A 17,924-nucleotide genomic window follows, 5' to 3' on the forward strand; every position below is an offset into this window, starting at 1 on the left:
TATTCAACCCCCTCAATTTTTCAAGCAGAGAGAGGGAAGGGCGTTAGGTAAGCGGGACTATGGCTATTTCTGCTGTTATTAAAACCATCAGTTATGTTAAGAGCACATTCCTTCTACACCCTTTCCTTTCTCCTTCCTTTCATCTCATCCAAACCCCTGCTCAGTTTTCCACCTAACTCATTGTCTGTGGTGCCAGAACGAGTCTTTGCAAAGCAAAACGACACTCCTGGGCGCTCCTAGTGACCAAAATGAATCACCTGACCCACAGACCAGATGACCTGCACTTGTGTTTCCCTCCAGCCCAACCTATGCCAACTGTAAGTCCCTCTTCCACCAAGTGGCAAGAGAGTCACTGCTGCTGCTATAAACCTTGATTTTCTTCTTTTTTAAAATTTGAGTCAGGGTCTCAGTCTACAGCACAGCCTGGCATACTCTTAAGTGGCCCAGGTTGTCCTTGAACTTGCAATCCTCACTCAACCTCCTAAGTGCCGAATTACAGTTATGTACCACTATACCTGGATCAAGTCTCTATTCTTCTAAAGACTACAGTCATCTCAGGAAACTCTTCCCTCTCCGAGAACTCTACTTAATGATAGGTTTATGCTTCCAGACATGTAACCAGAAAGTAGAGTGGGCAACCTCCAGCTTTCTGTCCTGCCACATAGCATTCTGGAGACGATGCAACTTAAAGCTTGGTCACCTGCTCGAATTGTTTAGGGAATGGAGTGGTGGCAGAGAAGGGACAAAATATCCTGCCACACAGGCAACAAACTGTCCCTTTGAAATTGAACCAGACCTCTCTTCCCACAGGAATTTTACTCTTTCATCTCCCTTGGCACCCTGTAGGACTGGGCTCCTTGCTGTTTCTCTCATAAGACAGGACAGGGTTCACTTGAGCTTTCAAACATGTAGATTTCTGTTACCTGAAATGTTATTTACAATTGTACCCCCTAAACACACACACACACACACACACACACACACACACACACTCACTCACTCACTCACACATGCACGTACACACACAAGAGAAAAAGACAGAGACAGACGAAGTTCAAATCCTCATTTTCTACTCTTTGCCCTAACATGTTGCATTCTCTCAGATATGATTTATTTTTGTTATAAGGCTTCTTCTAGAATATAAACTTCAGGAGGTCAGGACTCAAAGCAGATACTCAGTAACGGTCACTGAATAAACAAATTGAAGGACCATGCTGAAGAAATACACTAGCTTCTTAGATGCCATCATTTGAGCAAAACACTATCTATTGATCCTTGAGCCAGCTGGGACTGTATTCCCTACAGATACAGCCCCAGCCTTGGCTGCCACTGATGCCAATCCAACAGCAAAAATCTAATGCACACAACTCATGTCCCATTGAATTCATATAAAACTCAACAGCACACAGGAGACACTGACAGCCACACCAATGAGGCTAAGGGTTAAGAATCTATAGATCCAAGAAGTCTTTGGGGTAAACATTTTCCGCTGTCTGTAATTCCAGCATTATTATGTGAACCTGCCAAACTTGAAGGCTTAAACTAACCTCAGCTCACAGTCTTTACACACGCACACACGTTTACATCTAACTACACAGCACACAGCTGTCCTAAAGCTCCTTCCTAGGATTTGTTTACATCCTTCAGGCATCCTCAGCAATCACTCCCTCGGTAGGGCCAGCTCACCTCCCTCTTGGATGTAGCAGAAGGAATACAATGATATGAGTTCTTTTTCCTCAGGAGCAAGCGCATTTCTCTATTTTCCAATATGGCAAACTCATTATTAGAGCTTATCCCAAGCCTGGTTTTTAAAGTGCAGTGATAATTAGGATGACACTGTAACTTTCCTGCTCAAACAGAAGCTAGGTATGTGCTCTCACAGTGAGTTAGCTGGTGATGAAGTAAACTAACTGCAAAGGAAATCTGAAGAGAGTTGTCCATCCAGCTCTCTGCAAAGAGTATTTACACTGCACCCAGCAGAGGGGTTCTCACACCAGTAAATCACATGCATTGACAATATCAAAGTGTCATTACCTTTCTCAGAAAATTGACAGAATTAATCCTTTGTGCAGTGATAGAGTTCACATCTGAAATGGACATGTCCTTCTGAGCCTGACTTTCATACTCCTAAACAGAGAATTAGGTTAGTTTTGCCTGAATGTAATACGGGGATCAAATCCGGTGTGCTCCAACAAAAATACTGTAGTTTGTTTCTGTCCATGCCCGAGGATGCTGGCAAACACTGCTCAGAAGGAACCACCCTTGTTTGATTCTTTCACTGAGAACTGGCCCAAACCAGTTTATGACTGTATCCCATTTTCCTCTGGCATGAAGTTCATTGACTCCTTACTTGAATCAATTTCTTTAGTGTACACACATGCATGTGGAAGACGACTTGCTGGCTTGCTGGAGTGGGTTCCCTCCTCCTACCATGTGGGTCTCAGGGACCAAACTCAGATCGTCAAGCTTGGCAGCAGGTGCCTTTATCTTCTGAATCATTTGACAGGCCCACTGATCTTCTAAATGGTAGTGATGACCAAGAAAAATTGTCATTTTGAAGATGAGGAAAGTCATCGCTCTGCATTTCTTCTTTCCTCTCTGAGCCACACCTAAGGAGCATCCGTGACCCCCCTGACTGGGCTGTGAGCATGTTCCCACTACAACTGGAGTTTTACATATGATGAGTTCTGTGTAGCTTGTTTGTGTAGCTTCTAAGTAACCAAGAGGACATAAGAACCTAGTATTTTTATCCAAGATGGGCTCTCATCACCCTACAGCCGCAATTCCACTGGACGGGAGTTTCCTCAGAGATGGGAAGCAGTTGCTTTCCAACTATCTCTTAAAAGCTCCAATGGGGGGTTATGACAGTCGGCTATTTTCACAGCTGTCCTCTCTTACAATCCCCTCCCATGAGACTGTTGAGGTGCTGGTAAAATGTTTAAAAGCAGGTCCTCTTGAAGTAGGGAGAGAAGCTCTTATTGGAACATTTACTATTCCATGACACAAATACTCACCTGGCTGTAGATTGATGGCAGTCACCAGGAACTCCCAGAAGGTCTGGCTCAGATGGGACATGTGTAATGGACTGTCACTGACTGAGCTCAGCTGGCTGCAGCATGTAACCCAACAAGACCAGTGCTTCTCTTGTCTCATTTTCAGATTCTTAAGATCTGAATTGAGATATCTCCTACAACTAATATCTACATTCACCATGGTAGTGTTCCTTCCCTGGCTCCTCCCCCAGAACCTCTATAAAATTAGTGATATACTTTATGAAAACAAAAAAATATGCCAGCTAAATCAATCTGGAACATACCTAAAGGATTTGGGCTGTGAAGATGATTGGATAATATTACACTATAAAGTCAAGCTAAGGACATGATGGGACTTGGGTGATATGAACAATTTTAATACCTGTGCATTGATTATTAGTTACCAAAATTAATACAGAGATGAGGACATGTTTAAAGCAACAGGATGTCAACTCTGTCATACACTGAGCTTTGTGTGAATGGGAGCCAAGTACCTGGAAGACTATGTCTGGAATCTCTTTGTCATAGAGGGGCATCTGCTGCAGAAGGAAGAGGTCTAGCTGGCCCGCATTTCTCAGCTGCAACAGCTGGAAGCGTTTGCTCCTTTTCATTTCTTCCTCAGACACAAAGTTAAATTCATCTTGCAACTGCTCCAGACGGAAGTATTTTGGGATCTCCTGCCCTTTGTGTCTCAAATACTGCAAAGCACAAGCATGCAAAGTCTTTATTTAGGAAATTATTTTTAATTAAAGAATTATTTCAGAATACTATTTTCACCCCATCAACAGTGAGGTCTGTGGCAGTCTGAGTAGGATGGAGCAATGGGACCTGCAGAGTCATGTGACCTGTGGAAATACAGACTCTGACTGACTTACACAGTGCTTTCTACCTGTCAGATCAGGACTTACACAGAAAGAGAAAATGTCAATGCTGTATACAAACAAAGGCAGAAGGGGGCATATGAATGGACTATGAGTACCAGACCTGCAGGCTGGATATGACAGCCACTGTCAGTGTAAATATAAAGTGTGTTGGGAACATACAGAGCAGTTCAGTTGGCTGTAGGGAATAGGCACAAGTGACCAGATAATGGTGATAATGGTGTCTGAGTGCCAGCACACATTTTAAAGTCCTTTTGATGCATCACCTTCAGTACCTAATAATAAGATTGGCGTGTAACAGATGTTAGCCTAAAGGCAGCCTGCCAACCATCAGGTCTGAAGTCATGCTTTCCTAGCGCCTTTCCAATACTCTAAACTGACTGAGAATCATACATACCCTCAATTCTACTTTTACATGTACACTAAGTGTCCAGAAAAATGCACAGCAAATAATGGAGGAGTGTATGAGATACATATGAGGAAATAAAATATATTTATAGTGTTGACAGCTTCTAAAACTTACCATAATAAGTTCTGTTATATCTGAATACTCTGGGTCATTTGGATCAATCCTGATGTCATCTGCCCAGTCACAAAGCTTTTGTGAGTTCATGGGCCACGGGAGTCCAGGAACACCTCTGGCATCAACATTCCTTAACACACTAATGTGGAGAAAATACTTTGTGACTCTACATGCAACATGCTGGTTACACATTACACAGGCTAAAGCCCATCGTGGTAGGAACATGGAAGTGAACCTACCCACATCCTGTATTTAAGGATAAGACATAACTATCTTTATGACTGGTTGGTGTTCCTCACATTCTACTTTCACTCTAGCATTCTGGTAAGTGTCTTCTTAAAAGATAATACGCTTGCTGAAGATAAAACTCTACAGATACTCATCTATGCTGTCTCATTTTGCAAAGGAGCTGAAATGCAGTAGATTCTTAAGTGAATACTACTCTTTGGTTGTATTCCATAAATTCTAGACATAATAATGGGTTAACTATTTTATGTGATGCAGAATACTAATATTTCATCCAAATATTTGTTTGTGTGGGATCAAGAAAGCACACAACGTAAAACCTGAACCTAAGGGACTGGCGGCATGGTTCAGTGGGTCAAGGTGCCTGCTCCCAACCCTGATAACCTGAGCTCTATCCCTGGATCCCACATAGTCCAAGGACAGAACTCTTCTAAGTTGTCCTCTGACCTCTCTGCAGCATGCATGTGTGAATAAATGTGAAAATAAAATAATTGCACAAAACAAATAAATGTAAAAAAAATTTTCAAAACATTGACTTCAGGTTGTATTGTCATCATTGAAATATAACAAAAAGCAAAGTGATTAAGTAGGCAGTATAGGCTAAGAGAGTATCTTTGGTCATGAACAACCATCTTCAAACACTGGGGCTATAAAAATAAGCTAGATTCATGATATACCTTTAGTGACTTAGTTGTAGACTAAGAGAAAAAGAAGGCAATCCTAGAGTATGTGCTTGGAGTTGTCAATTAACTTGATGTCTTCATAGATAAGTTGATTAGAAGAATCTGGAATGGGTTTCTAAGATCTTTATTGTTGAGTCTCAAACCTGGGACAGATGGCTGAGGTCCCTATTTAACATGTCAAAGTGGGCTTGGCCATCAGGTTCTCCCAGCATCCCTCAGTCTACCTTTCCCCAGTCCCTATCTGTTACAGGGTGTGGCTGGCATATGCTGCCCCCACAACTCTCCAACACAGGCACTAGGCTGCCTTTCACCCAGCTGTCCTTCTCTATGTAATCCAGCCATTTTGGTTACCTGGCCCTTTACCCTACTGGCCTCTTGATTTCCAGCAATTCTCCTTTCCCCTCCCCCTCTCTCCTCACATGGCTTAAGGTCTTCTCCACTCTGGACTCCATCAGATGTCCCTGCTCTGCCTATGCTCTCCCTCACATCTACAATAAACCTTCTCCTCCACTATACGTAAAAACAGTCACGTCCTCCTTTTTCATTTCTTTTTTTTTTTTTCCATTCACTTTTATTGCAAGCACCTGAGAACAGATCCCATCTGTCAGCTGAGGTCACAGAATTGCAGTATGGACACAGATTTTGTGTCCGATGTTTTGGCTCAGGTGTGATATCCACTTTGTAGAGTCTATTTTCACCGGTGTCTATTCTTAATTCTCTGACAACTGTTAACAAGCTGTGGCTGACCCACCCCAGGAAATGGTGACTGTGAATGAAGTCACAGTCATGGCAGGTGGAGTCCAGGCCAGCCTTTCTTATATTTCCTATTTCTGTCCTTGAAGTTGAATTATTTTTCTTTTGTTGTTACAAAAGACCTCTGAGACCTGACACCCTTGAAACCTTGCAACACGTTTTCCCTCCTCTTGGCACAGTGTCAGCCCACATGCCCCAGAACGCAAGGCTTGAGGAGAAACTTGAATGTTCACAAGTAGACAGCAGAGAGAAACTTACACAAGTTACTTTCTAAGGAAAGAAGCTGCCATGGGATTTCACAGAGTCCATTGACATCTGTCTCATAAAATATCACAAACCTCAGAACAGCATTGCAGTGACTTCCCTGGATACCCCACTGCATTCAACTGTGGGCTGAGGTAAAATACCCATCAGCTGAGAACTGTTTCCATCAACAAACACCAAGTCAGCCACCCTGTCTCTTGGCTTAAGGCTGCACAGATGAAGCATTGGAAACATATTCCAGAAGTCTAGGACTTTCCTTCCACCAAGCCAGCCAGGATGACTGGGAAAATCTAAATCCCCAGAAATGAACTCTTTGGGAGTCTGGGCTTTTGTCTGCAAGGGAAGGACTATGGGGATGCTTCTCTAGTTGTCCATGTGACTGTAAACCTAGGCAGTGAGGGAACATAGGATCCCACACAGAAAACACTGCCAAAGTGTGTAAAGTCAAATGGAAAGTCGGCAGCCTCTTGCTATCTGCATTCCCCTTTACGTGCACATTTTATGGGACGTCTTGCTGAGATGTAGAACTATGTTTCAAACATGGAAAGTTTATTACCTACAGTACGCAGATCGAAATGACTGTGACACCGGTGTCAGGGGGATTCCATTTTCATCTAAAGCCCACGAGAGGGAATAGCTAAGTTTTCCTGAGGTTAGAAGGCAAACTTTTTCATTCTCACTTCCCTCGAGATTAAAAGGCACATCTGTTTATGAAAGACATTTAACACATCACTGGCTTAGAAACCCACAAGCTGAGGGGTGGGGAAGATGATTCTTTGTGTGAAACGCTGCTTGGGTAAGCATGAAGATCCCCAGTTTGGATCCCCAGAACCCGTATGAAAGCTGTGACCCCAGAACCTGTATGAAAACTGTGATCCCACTCAAATGAAAGCTGTGACCCCAGAACCTGTATGAAAACTGTGATCCCACTCAAATGAAAGCTGTGACCCCAGAGCCATATGAAAGCTGTGACCCCAGAACCAGTAAGAAAGCTTCTGTGATCCCAGAGCTGAGGATGCAGAGACAGGTGGACCCTGGAGCTCAGCTGTCCAGCTAGCCTCGCCAAACTGATGGTCATTAGGTTTAGGGAGAGAACTCAGTTTCCAAAAAATTGGGTGGAGAGCAATGGTGGAAGTCACCCGGTGCAGCCTCTGGCCTCCATCTTGGTACCCTTCATCGCCCCTCTAAGATAACACCAGGAAGACTGCCTCAGACTACAAATGAGAGGAAAATATTGAGCCAAACATAGAGATGAGCTCTCCATTTCTTATGCCTGAGATTTTGTAAACAACCTCTTCCAGTAGGAAAGGATCATTGGCAGGAAAAAAAAAAAAAAAGAAAAAAGAAAAAGGGGCAGACGGGGTGGGTGGTTCAGTGGTTAAGAGCACTAGCCACTCAATCATGAGAACCAGAGTTAGGATCCCAGAACTCACACTGGGCATTCACAAATGCCTGTAACTCTAGCTACAAGGGATACAACACCTTTTTCTAGCTTCCATGAGTTTGAGGGCACTTGCATGCATGCACCCACTACACACACACACACACACACACACACACACACACACACATACACACACACCTTACACACACATACCTTACATACACACAATAAGACTCGTTGTTAAAAAGGAGCTATGCAGTGGTGGCACATACCTTTAATCCCAGCACTCAGGAGGCAGAGGCAGAGGCAGGTGGATCTCAGTGAGTTTCAGGCTAGCCTGGTCTACAGAGTGAGTTCCAGGACAGCCAAGGCTACACAGAGAAAACCTGCCTCAAAAACACCAAAAACAAAACAAAACAACAACAACAAAAACCAAAAAAACAAAAACAAAGGAGCTACACTTGCCTTTCTTTACATTCCTGCATCTTTTCCCCACACCTCAACATTTACCACCACTATGTGAAAATACTGCTATGCTCCATATGCTTTGTGTTCTTACTCTTAGCGCAAAGGTTTCTACAGGAGAAAAGAATTTTCTGGTCTCTATGGACCCAAGAAGACTGTCCCTCCCATTTTTGTTTTGTTTGTTTTTTGATTCACATTTCTTTGACTTTCCCCTTGCTCTTATGTTCACACCTCCCTCCTTTTCATCTGATAGGCACAAATGATACAAAACCCCTAAGATGAAAGAAAGGAATCGGAGTGAAGCAATCGGATAACAAAGGGATAGAAAATTCCCTTCTTCTCTGCATCCCTCCTTTTCTCTTTACCTTCGCTACTGAGTCAAGAACAGCAGACACACCCTGTGGCATCCTTACAGTCGTTAAAAGAGGAAGTCATAACAAAGCCACCTACTGGAAGGTAGTTCAGAACAGGACCTGAGTTTAGCTCTTCAGCACCTAAGTAAAAAGCTGGCCATGTGACACACCTCTGTAGCCCCAGACTTGGGGAGCCATGGTGACACACCTCTGCAACCCCAGACTTGGGGAGCCATGGTGACACACCTCTCCAACCCCAGACTGGGGAGCCATGGTGACACACCTCTCCAACCCCAGACTGGGGAGCCATGGTGACACACCTCTCTAACCCCAGACTTGGGGAACCATGGTGACACACCTCTGCAGCCCCAGACTTGGGGAGCCATGGTGACACACCTCTCCAACCCCAGCCTGGGGAGGCATGTGGTGCACCTCTCTAATCTCAAACTTGGGAGCCAGGGGCTGGCAGATCCTTGGAGCTTGATGGCCATCCTTCCTAGGTTCAGTAAGAGACTTTGTCTCAAAATAAGACAAAGAATGACTGACAATAAGATACCCAGCATCCACCTCTGGCCTACACACATAAGCCCATACACACACACCACACATACTTACACAGACATATAGATACACACCACACAATCACACACACACACACATACACACACACACACACACACACACTTACACCCCTTACATACAACACAAATACACACACACACACACCACGTAAATACACTTACACCCACACACACACACTCTAGAGCTCATTCCAGCAATGTTTAAGTTTCCCAAAGACCTGATTCAAGACAGTTTTAAACAATCTAGTTTTAACACCTGGAGTATTTTTCTTTTATAACCAAATACTGTACATGGGATTTTTTTTGTTTTTAAAGACTTGCTATGGAGCCCAGACTGGCTCCTGGGCCTTCTGAGAGCTGAGATTACAGGCAGGTGCTACCATAGCCAGTGTCGTGTAAATTTCCTCCAGATTGAAGCATTGCACCCTGCAGAGAAACAATTCAAAATAGCTTCAGGAAGTCCCTGAAACTGACCATACTCACTAGGTTCCCCCTTCCCTGCCAGAATGAGCAATCAAACCTGAGGGTCCCTCTTCAAGGAAGGGAAGCTGAGCTTCAAAGAAGACAGGCTAGACCTGACTAGGCCTGGGAGAAGCAGAGAGCAGCCAGGCTGCCTGGAAAAGGGTTAGAGCAGCTGAAGCACCTGGAAAGGACACCCTCCAACCTGCTGAGATGCCTGCAGGCTCTGCAGCGTGTTCCAGGTTCCCAGCTTTGTGAGCTGTCACTCATACCAGGGTAGGCTTTGTCGATGCCGCTGTCTTTGAGTAATTTCTGCTCCTGTAAGTGACCTCAACAAAACTCACTGGCTCACCAAGTTGGACTTTGGTGGTATCCATCCTTTGGTCTGTCATGGGCTCCCTATCTGGGGTGATTAGGTGTGTGTGTGTGTTGCATCTCCCCAAGAAAAGTTTTATCGAAGAACACCCAGCTAAGGGTCTTTACTCACAAGTATGACCCAAGTTCACTTAGGATTTGGTCCACATGGAAAAAGTGGAGTGCAGGAGATTTTAAAGGACTCACTGCTTCCTACGCCTCCATCCATAGGCCTGGCCAGTTTATCAGAGCTAAATTCTGTATATTCCAGGTCAGTCTTGTCTTTCAGCTCTGTCTTGTTAGGTAAAGGCAGATATAGTTTAACCAGTAAACTTGTCCTTTTACTTATTTCATAAACCTAAATATAAAATAAATGGTTGAGAACTCACCAAAATGCAAAACAGGAACAAGAAAAAAAAAAAGACCTCTCAATAACACATCTGTATCACTTTCGAAAAATACTATATAAAAATAGCATTGTTCTATTCCATTCCATTCACATAGTTAAGGTGGGAACAGGAAGCTGGCAGGTCACATGGCAACCACACTCACAAAGAACAGGAAGTGGGGACAAGCTAGGAAATATCAGTTTGTTTTTTACAAGGACTCAGTTCCTCCAGCAAGACTCTACCTGGTAAAGGTACAACAGCATTCCCAGTAGTGCCACCAACTGAGGACTAAGTATTCAAACATGTGAGCCTGTGAGATCAGGGGTCTGTTGTGTGTTCAGCTGTCTGCTTTCTTAAAGGGATCCAAGATAACAAGAACAAGGAAGGGGGAAAAAAAAGGATGAAGAACAAACACTGAAGCCACCGTGTCCCGGCGAGGAAAATGCTCAGCAATTGCCTGACACTCAGGATAGCCCTCTGCCTTACTTCAGCTTAAGCAATTCACTCAGAACGAACATTACTGCTGTGTGTTCCGGGCTGGCAGGAGTGTTAGTGGAAACAGAAGTATTTGGAACATCTACAAACAATTTTGTACTTAAGGCATGAAAGGCCATAACAGAGGTAGATTATGCATTTATGAATTGCAAAGTCATTGCTAGCCATAGAAATAAGGCATTCCTTAATATAAAAGAAATAAGCTACTGTATATAACAGGCATTAACCAGAAAAATAGCACATCTGGCACAAAATAAGACACAAACATAAATGAAAAGGGCATACCTCCAAGCAAATTGTTTCAGGCCAATATAACAGTTGAACGTTAAAAATCTGTTGAAACATGACTTTAAAATCAAACTGTAGGGGAGACACAGATGTACAGGAAACTTGTTTATCGTTATAAAATATTTTGATAAAATATTTAAGCTTTTGAATTTTGGCTCTCCTCTTTTGCTCAGATCTAAAAAAAAGAAAAAAAATCAAACCATTAGATGACCCACAAAATCAAAGACAATGTAAAACTGTTACTTTTCCCCCCAAATTACCTTAGGATGTTAGAAAGAATGACTATTTCAGAAGATAAATTCTATCTTTAAGTCAAATAGCACCTGCCTGTATGGGATAAGAAAATATCCTCTTTATAGTCAATCATTTTTGAAAATGTACATGCAAAAATAGGAAGGAACTAAAATCAAGGTTTGGCTGTTCATTCTGAAGAGTCATATCTTAAAGAAACTATAACACCCACCAGATGTTTTGTAAGAGAGGGAAGGGGGACACTTGGGTGTGGGGTAGAGGGTTTACATAAAACAACAACAATAAAACCACACACACACACACACACACACACACACACACACACACACACACACACTCTCTCTCACACACACATACACTTTATTCTTTTCCTTTAAAGGAACTGTAAATCCCTTAGGCTTCAGGCTGCATTAGCCGCTTTCCTGCAGAGACAAACAGCACAATAGGGGAAATGATATGCCACTTAGCAGAGGTTTCTATGGAAACACTTGCTGGTCATAAAATTACCTGGTGAGTAAGAGGAAATAAACATAGTCTTCCCATGCCTATTTATTTCACCTAACCAGTTTCTATCTTCTCAGACACATGGCAATTGGTGGAGGGAGGATTAAGGCTTGATCTTAGACCTGTTTTGGGGAGGTAAGCCCTAGACATAGGCCTGAAACCCGCTTCACCACTCTGCCATAATCAATTTATGGGCCAGAGTCTCTTCCCATTGTTTGTCCGCCCCTCTTGTAACCCTCTCAGAAGGTCAGGTGACAAACGATGTTTATTCTACGTCCCCTTCCTCTCTTCCACCTTCCCAATTAACCCAGAGAAAGCTGTCCTGTGTGTTGTCCTCTGAAAGTAGTTTTACCAACATTCTCACAAATAGATTACTCATTGGGAGCGTAAGTGTAAAACCACTTTGTGTAACTCAAAAGCCATTTGGTGTGATTTGAAATATGATGCCAAAGCTTGCCACCGAAAAGGTAGGCCTCAGAAGCAAGCCCCTGGCAAGCCACCCCACAGCTCAGATACAGCCTAGCCCAGGACAGTCCGTGGTATGCTGATGACCTGACCCAAAGGTGGCTTTGGTATGCTGGTGAACCAGCCCCCAGAGGAGAGCCCTGATAGCCCGATAACCGCACAATGGCATGATACAATTGGACCTCTGGGGATGGTCTCTAGGGTTACACTCTGTGCTCCCAAGACACTGACTGCTTCTCTAGCCTCTGCATTGATAACCATCAGCAAGAAGTCTTTGAGACTCTGAGTGTGGCTCTGGCCTCAGGAGCTGTTGAACTCCCTGCGTTGCCACGAGGTTCACACAGGCTGCTGGCCAGCATTCTTGAGAACTTCCTGGACCTCCATCAGTGCCATCCTCCCACCTGTCACAGCTGAAGGACTTCACAGCAGCTGTGGGTTGAGACCACAAGGGTCAGATGTGTTCTCACCAGAGAGGATTCCCCAGGGAAACCCTGCGGCAGCATTTCTGTGCAAATGACTGTTCCCTGCTCAGTGAGATACCTGTTCTAACTTTTTATATTAGCATGACGTTATAAGTAATGTTTGTTTGAATAAACTGAGCATATTGGAAAGTCAAATCTTGTGTGGAGAGCCTAATTTCTGGCCTTGGAATCAACATTTCCCTCCTTTCTAAGGAGTTGGCTTTGTTCATCTGTGAATGGGCAGCCGCCACACCATCTCATGGCCACGGCTTTGGAAGCTGTGTTTCCTTTGGCCTTGACCACACTAAGCCTTTTCTAGGTTTTCTGACACCTGGATCCTCTTTCCTTTCTCCTCTTTCCCTCTCTCAGGTCTCAGGCTCTCCATTTGTTTAGAAATGAGCTGGAGCTAGACTACAGAAGGATTTCTGACAGCTAGACAGAAGCAGCATTCCTCAGGAACTTATGGAATGGGTTTTCCATCCCCCAAAGAGTCCTTCCTCCCAGCTATCCTCCCTATAATCAGCAGGATTTGTTCAGCCCCTGTTCTCTATCTTGCTCCTCTATCTTCTGCTCCCTGGTGCTCTCTCCCCTCTCCTAGATAGCCCTGGCCATGTCCATCTATTCCTCTTCCTCTTGGCTATAGACTCTTCCAGATGCCTTTGGTTTCTTACACACACACACACACACACACACACACACACACACACACACACACACCAAAACCTTCCCCTGAATGGAGCAGTCATGTTGTCCATTTCTTTACTGTGGCCCATATGCCTTCCAATTTCTTTTCATGGTTCATTTCCCTTATTTCTTTTGGATGGGAATTCTGTACACATTTTACCTAATAAATTATCTTAGGCCCTTGTTAAAGGACAAATAAAAGGCTGCTTTTCTGCTGTACCTCTCTGCTCAGAAAGAGGATGGTGCTAATTGTGCCCTTCTGTCTACTTATTCTTTGTGTTTGCTTTTCAATACAACCATCCATCCATTTGCTTAGAAGTGTGAATATTTACTGGGGTATGGTCCATGTTCCCACTCTTCACTAAATGATGCATTCACAATACTGAATGATCAACTCGTCCTGCCTCCTCTGGGACAGAGAAGTAGAAAAGTAGATGCAATTCAGTGCCCTAAGCTGCAATATCCTGCTTATGGGAGATGGGATCTGTAAGCCTAGTGGATGAGAGAAATGTGTATATTTATTTATTCATAATGTCATAGGCAAGGACAAGGAAGAAATCTGGGAAGGAATGAAATTTGTACTGCCAAAGAAAGGAGCCATCCAAGGGACCTTGATCTTGACATGGAACAGTTTTCATAAACATAAAGGTGTTCTGTAATGAGCAAAGTGACAATATAATAATAGTGGCTTTATACCCCCCATCTCTACCTGAATAAAAATTATGACAAAGTATGAAACCTACTGATATCTAAGGCTTGCTAGTAAAGACAGTACAGACTTTACTGCAAGTTAAAATGATCTGTGTCCTCCCTCAGAAATGCATTTGATATGTGGCCTGGAGCAACTTTGCCTTCCATTAGAATAAACTCCCCCACTTCCAAGATGAGGATAGCATCTCACACTCCATAGAGCATTGGGGACAATCGAATGTCCCCATATATGCAAGTGTAGCAGTGTCAAACAAATGGCAGTCATGAAATCTGACATCATTATCAGCAACAATACAAGAGGTAACCCGTGAGGAAGAAACAGTTCTCTGAGGAGCTTACAGTGAACACTTGGATACATTTGTTAATTCTGCTGTGAAAGAAAGTTGTGGCACCAGCGTCATTGGCTTTATTCTTTCCATGTCCATTCCTTCAAGGTCTGAAGCTATATAGGGGAGTCCCTAGAAACCAACAACAGAAGGACAGATAATTTACCACGAGAACTGTTTACACTTGGATTTGTCTGGTATCTGTTTCAAGTTCCAAGAAGCACATACTAAGCAATGAAATCCATACCACCCACGTGTCTTCATTCTGGAATGGCGTTTCTTCATTCTCTTCCCCCGATAACATTCCTGCTTGGTTCTGTTCATCCCATGTGTTCATTTTTATCCTAATTAACAATAAATAAAATCGTTTAGAGTAGAAGTAATGTAGGTGTTTGGAAGTTGTTAGAGATATATTTGAAAAAAATATATTTCTAAGTGTTTCTGCAGTCTCCACCGGTTTCCTCTTCATCAGTAAATTTGCTACCAGCATTGGCAGCCTTCTCAAAGGACATCTCTCCTCAGATGACAAGGCCTGGTGTAGGTGACCAGAGGGATAGCAGGTACCGGTCCCAGCTGTTCTCTGGGGCTGATGCAATAGCAGTAAGAAGGCCACGGTGCCTCGATTGCTCTGCTACTGTTGGCATTGGTTAACTCTCAGTACTCACCAAGTATGTGTGCCTGAGGTACGGGATACACATCTACTCAATTCTCCCAGCCACGTGCAGTGGGCACTGCTACAGTTCAACAAAGCTCTGGAACATTTTCAGAAAGTACCTGTCCTGGGAGCTGAGTTTTCTTGATTAGGGGGTTTTGTGTTTCTCAGTTCAAAGTTTCAGTTTCTATTTTTAAGTTTCTGGAAGGGAGCCATGTCAGAAGACATATGCTCTGATCCAAGTGGAAAGGGGCACAGCTACTCAGGAAAGCAGTCTGGCGGTTCCTCGGAATGCTGACCAGATTGTTACCGTGTTGACCCAGCAAGTCCTCACCAAGGTGCAGTCACAAGAGAAATGAAACCTATCCAAACATGAGGAATGCTTATAAATGGAAAGAGGTTTCTTTTTTGGGTGATGTAAGTGCTCTAAGACCCTGGAATATAACTTAAAATTGACAAACTGTGAAGTATGATGATGGGAGAAGTTCTTCTGTGTATGTTTACCTTATTGGCTCTTGAATAAAGCACTGTTGGCCAATAGGAGAGCAAGTTAGGCAGGACTAGGAGTCGAGGAGGATTCTGGGAAAAGTAGTAGAGACAGGAGTCGCCATGTGACCACCAGGAAGACAGGACGCAAGCCTGGCAAGGTCTGAGTCCTCTATAAGGTAAGTCTTATACATATATAGATTAATAGTTATGGTTGATAATTAAGACTGATCTTGCAGATAAGAAATCCTAGTCATTGGCCAGCAGCATTGTACCTAATATAAGTCTCTGTGTGTTACTTTGGCCGCCCATGGGGCGGGGCTCAGGTGGCTTGGCAGAAAGGTTTATCATTACAGTATACCCTAGTAGAGCTGTTTGAGAGCTTGTGTGCTTTGTCCTTCTAAAACAGAATACAATGATGCTACTGTGTATAATACCTGTGTGGGCTTGAGACCAGGTTACACGTATTGAAAGCCCAGCCTTACTAACAGCACTACAGAATTCACACAAATGTCTGAAGGGTTCTAGGCCCACTCTCGTCTGAAAGTCAGGCTGATGTGAAGGCCGAATGTAGCCGGCCAAACATTCCCAGTAAGACAAAGGATAACCATTATTGCCTTTCTCTGATTCACAGCCATCAATATGGAATCAGCTGACTTGTACTTTAATGCAATCGGCTCAAGCTTTATAACATTAAATCACTTAGGGAGATTCAATTTTAAGACTCCTGGGCTCAGGACCATGCTTTATACCAATTAAATAGGAACAGTGGTTGTTACAAGTCTCAGGTGATTCTAATGGACAGTAATTTGGAGAGCCAGTGTTATTAGTAAGTTAGAGACTGGGAGTCATGTGTCCTGGGGCTATTATATTATATTATATTATATTATATTATATCATATCTCTTTGGGACAGTTATTGAGGTAGGGTGATGTTGGGTTTATGGATTCCTTTTTATCCTGGACTATTTGGAAAATGACAAGATTCTGGTTAGTCTAGTAAGTGTGGGGTCTCACCTTGTGTGGCTTGCATTCACCTTCTCACACCTTTTCATCTTAAGTACCTCTTAAGGGGCGATTTGAAGCCCCACCCGGTAGTAACCAACAGAGAACATAAGTGAAGACAGTATCTACATGAACCTGAGTTCTCTGTATTTACCAGTGTTGTGGTTTGGATTCAGTAGCTGGCAGCTCAGACAGTTTCTCTCTACCTTTTAAAAAGTTGTGTGTGTGTGTGTGTGTGTGTGTGTGTGTGTGTGTGTGTGTGTGTGTGTAATAAATATATCTCCATATATTTATTTATTTAGGTAGGGGTGGTGGCTCATACATTTGAACACCATGGCACAGGTGTAGAGGTCAGAGGACAACTTGCAGGAGTCACTTGTCCTTTGTCACACTTGGCAGCACATGCTGTCACCCACTGAGCCATCTCACCAGCCCAGGTCTCTCTACACTTAATGAAGTGATGCTCACACTTGACAAGGTGAGCTTCCAGCCTGAATGAGATGACCCGCTTTATCTCCAACTTCCTGCTAGTTCCCGTCAGCCACTGCCACTTTGTAAAACTTGCTTTAGCTGAGACTTCCATTTCCTCCCTGTCAGAAATCCATCCAGTATCCAGAAGCATCAACCATGGTTAGACATTGTTTCCTGTGGACATACAGTGCCCCTGCCCCTCCCCTATCTCTGACTGTGGTAAAGTGCTCACTGGTGTTCCTCTGTCTTGTGTTTGGTTTCTCCTAAGCCACTTAAAGCCATTTCTCAAGTATATGTTCTTAAACTCTCCTAATCTCACCGTGTCCCTTTTCCTTAAGGAGTACCACGGACACTGATGGCATTAATACTAGGCTACCAGCTCCCACCTTTTTCTTTCTAACATACTTCCAGCTGTTCGCTCAACTACCTCACTTAGGCATATTATTAAGGGACATCAGATTCTGTGCCCGAACCAAAACTTGAGAAGGAGGCAGCATCTCTATTGATTCTATAGTTTGGATCTATTGGGGCCAGGTCGGTCGGTAGAATAAGAGCGGTAAAGTTGTCCAGGAAAAAGAATTCTCGGGAGCATTAAACAGCCAACTTTTCTAGTTGATCTGAATGATACTTTAGGATCACTGCTAGGACCAACCTGGTCGCTGACACTTTGGGATTTAGTTCAGGGGTTTCTAAACAAAAGCACCACAGCAAATCCCAGCCCAAAGCTGTTTAATGCTAGGAAGAGTCAACATGGAGGC

General features: G+C 43.5%; 1 protein-coding gene across 2 annotated transcripts in view; it reads right to left on the bottom strand.

Annotated features, from left to right (window-relative positions):
• Positions 1-17,924, bottom strand: part of Cc2d2b (coiled-coil and C2 domain containing 2B) — an 88,170-nt gene that overhangs the window by 42,686 nt on the left and 27,560 nt on the right. For both annotated transcript variants that reach the window (XM_035441837.1, XM_027407355.2), the window contains 8 exons: positions 14,801-14,897; positions 14,567-14,685; positions 11,148-11,325; positions 10,186-10,336; positions 6,939-7,086; positions 4,437-4,575; positions 3,527-3,730; positions 2,035-2,127 (listed from right to left, as the gene is read on the bottom strand). In XM_035441837.1, the coding sequence (XP_035297728.1) occupies positions 2,035-2,127; positions 3,527-3,730; positions 4,437-4,575; positions 6,939-7,086; positions 10,186-10,336; positions 11,148-11,325; positions 14,567-14,685; positions 14,801-14,897 (1,129 nt within the window). The remainder of the gene's footprint in view (positions 1-2,034; positions 2,128-3,526; positions 3,731-4,436; positions 4,576-6,938; positions 7,087-10,185; positions 10,337-11,147; positions 11,326-14,566; positions 14,686-14,800; positions 14,898-17,924) is intronic.

Source organism: Cricetulus griseus, chromosome 3 (assembly GCF_003668045.3).
Source record: "Cricetulus griseus strain 17A/GY chromosome 3, alternate assembly CriGri-PICRH-1.0, whole genome shotgun sequence".
Lineage (NCBI taxonomy): Eukaryota > Metazoa > Chordata > Mammalia > Rodentia > Cricetidae > Cricetulus > Cricetulus griseus.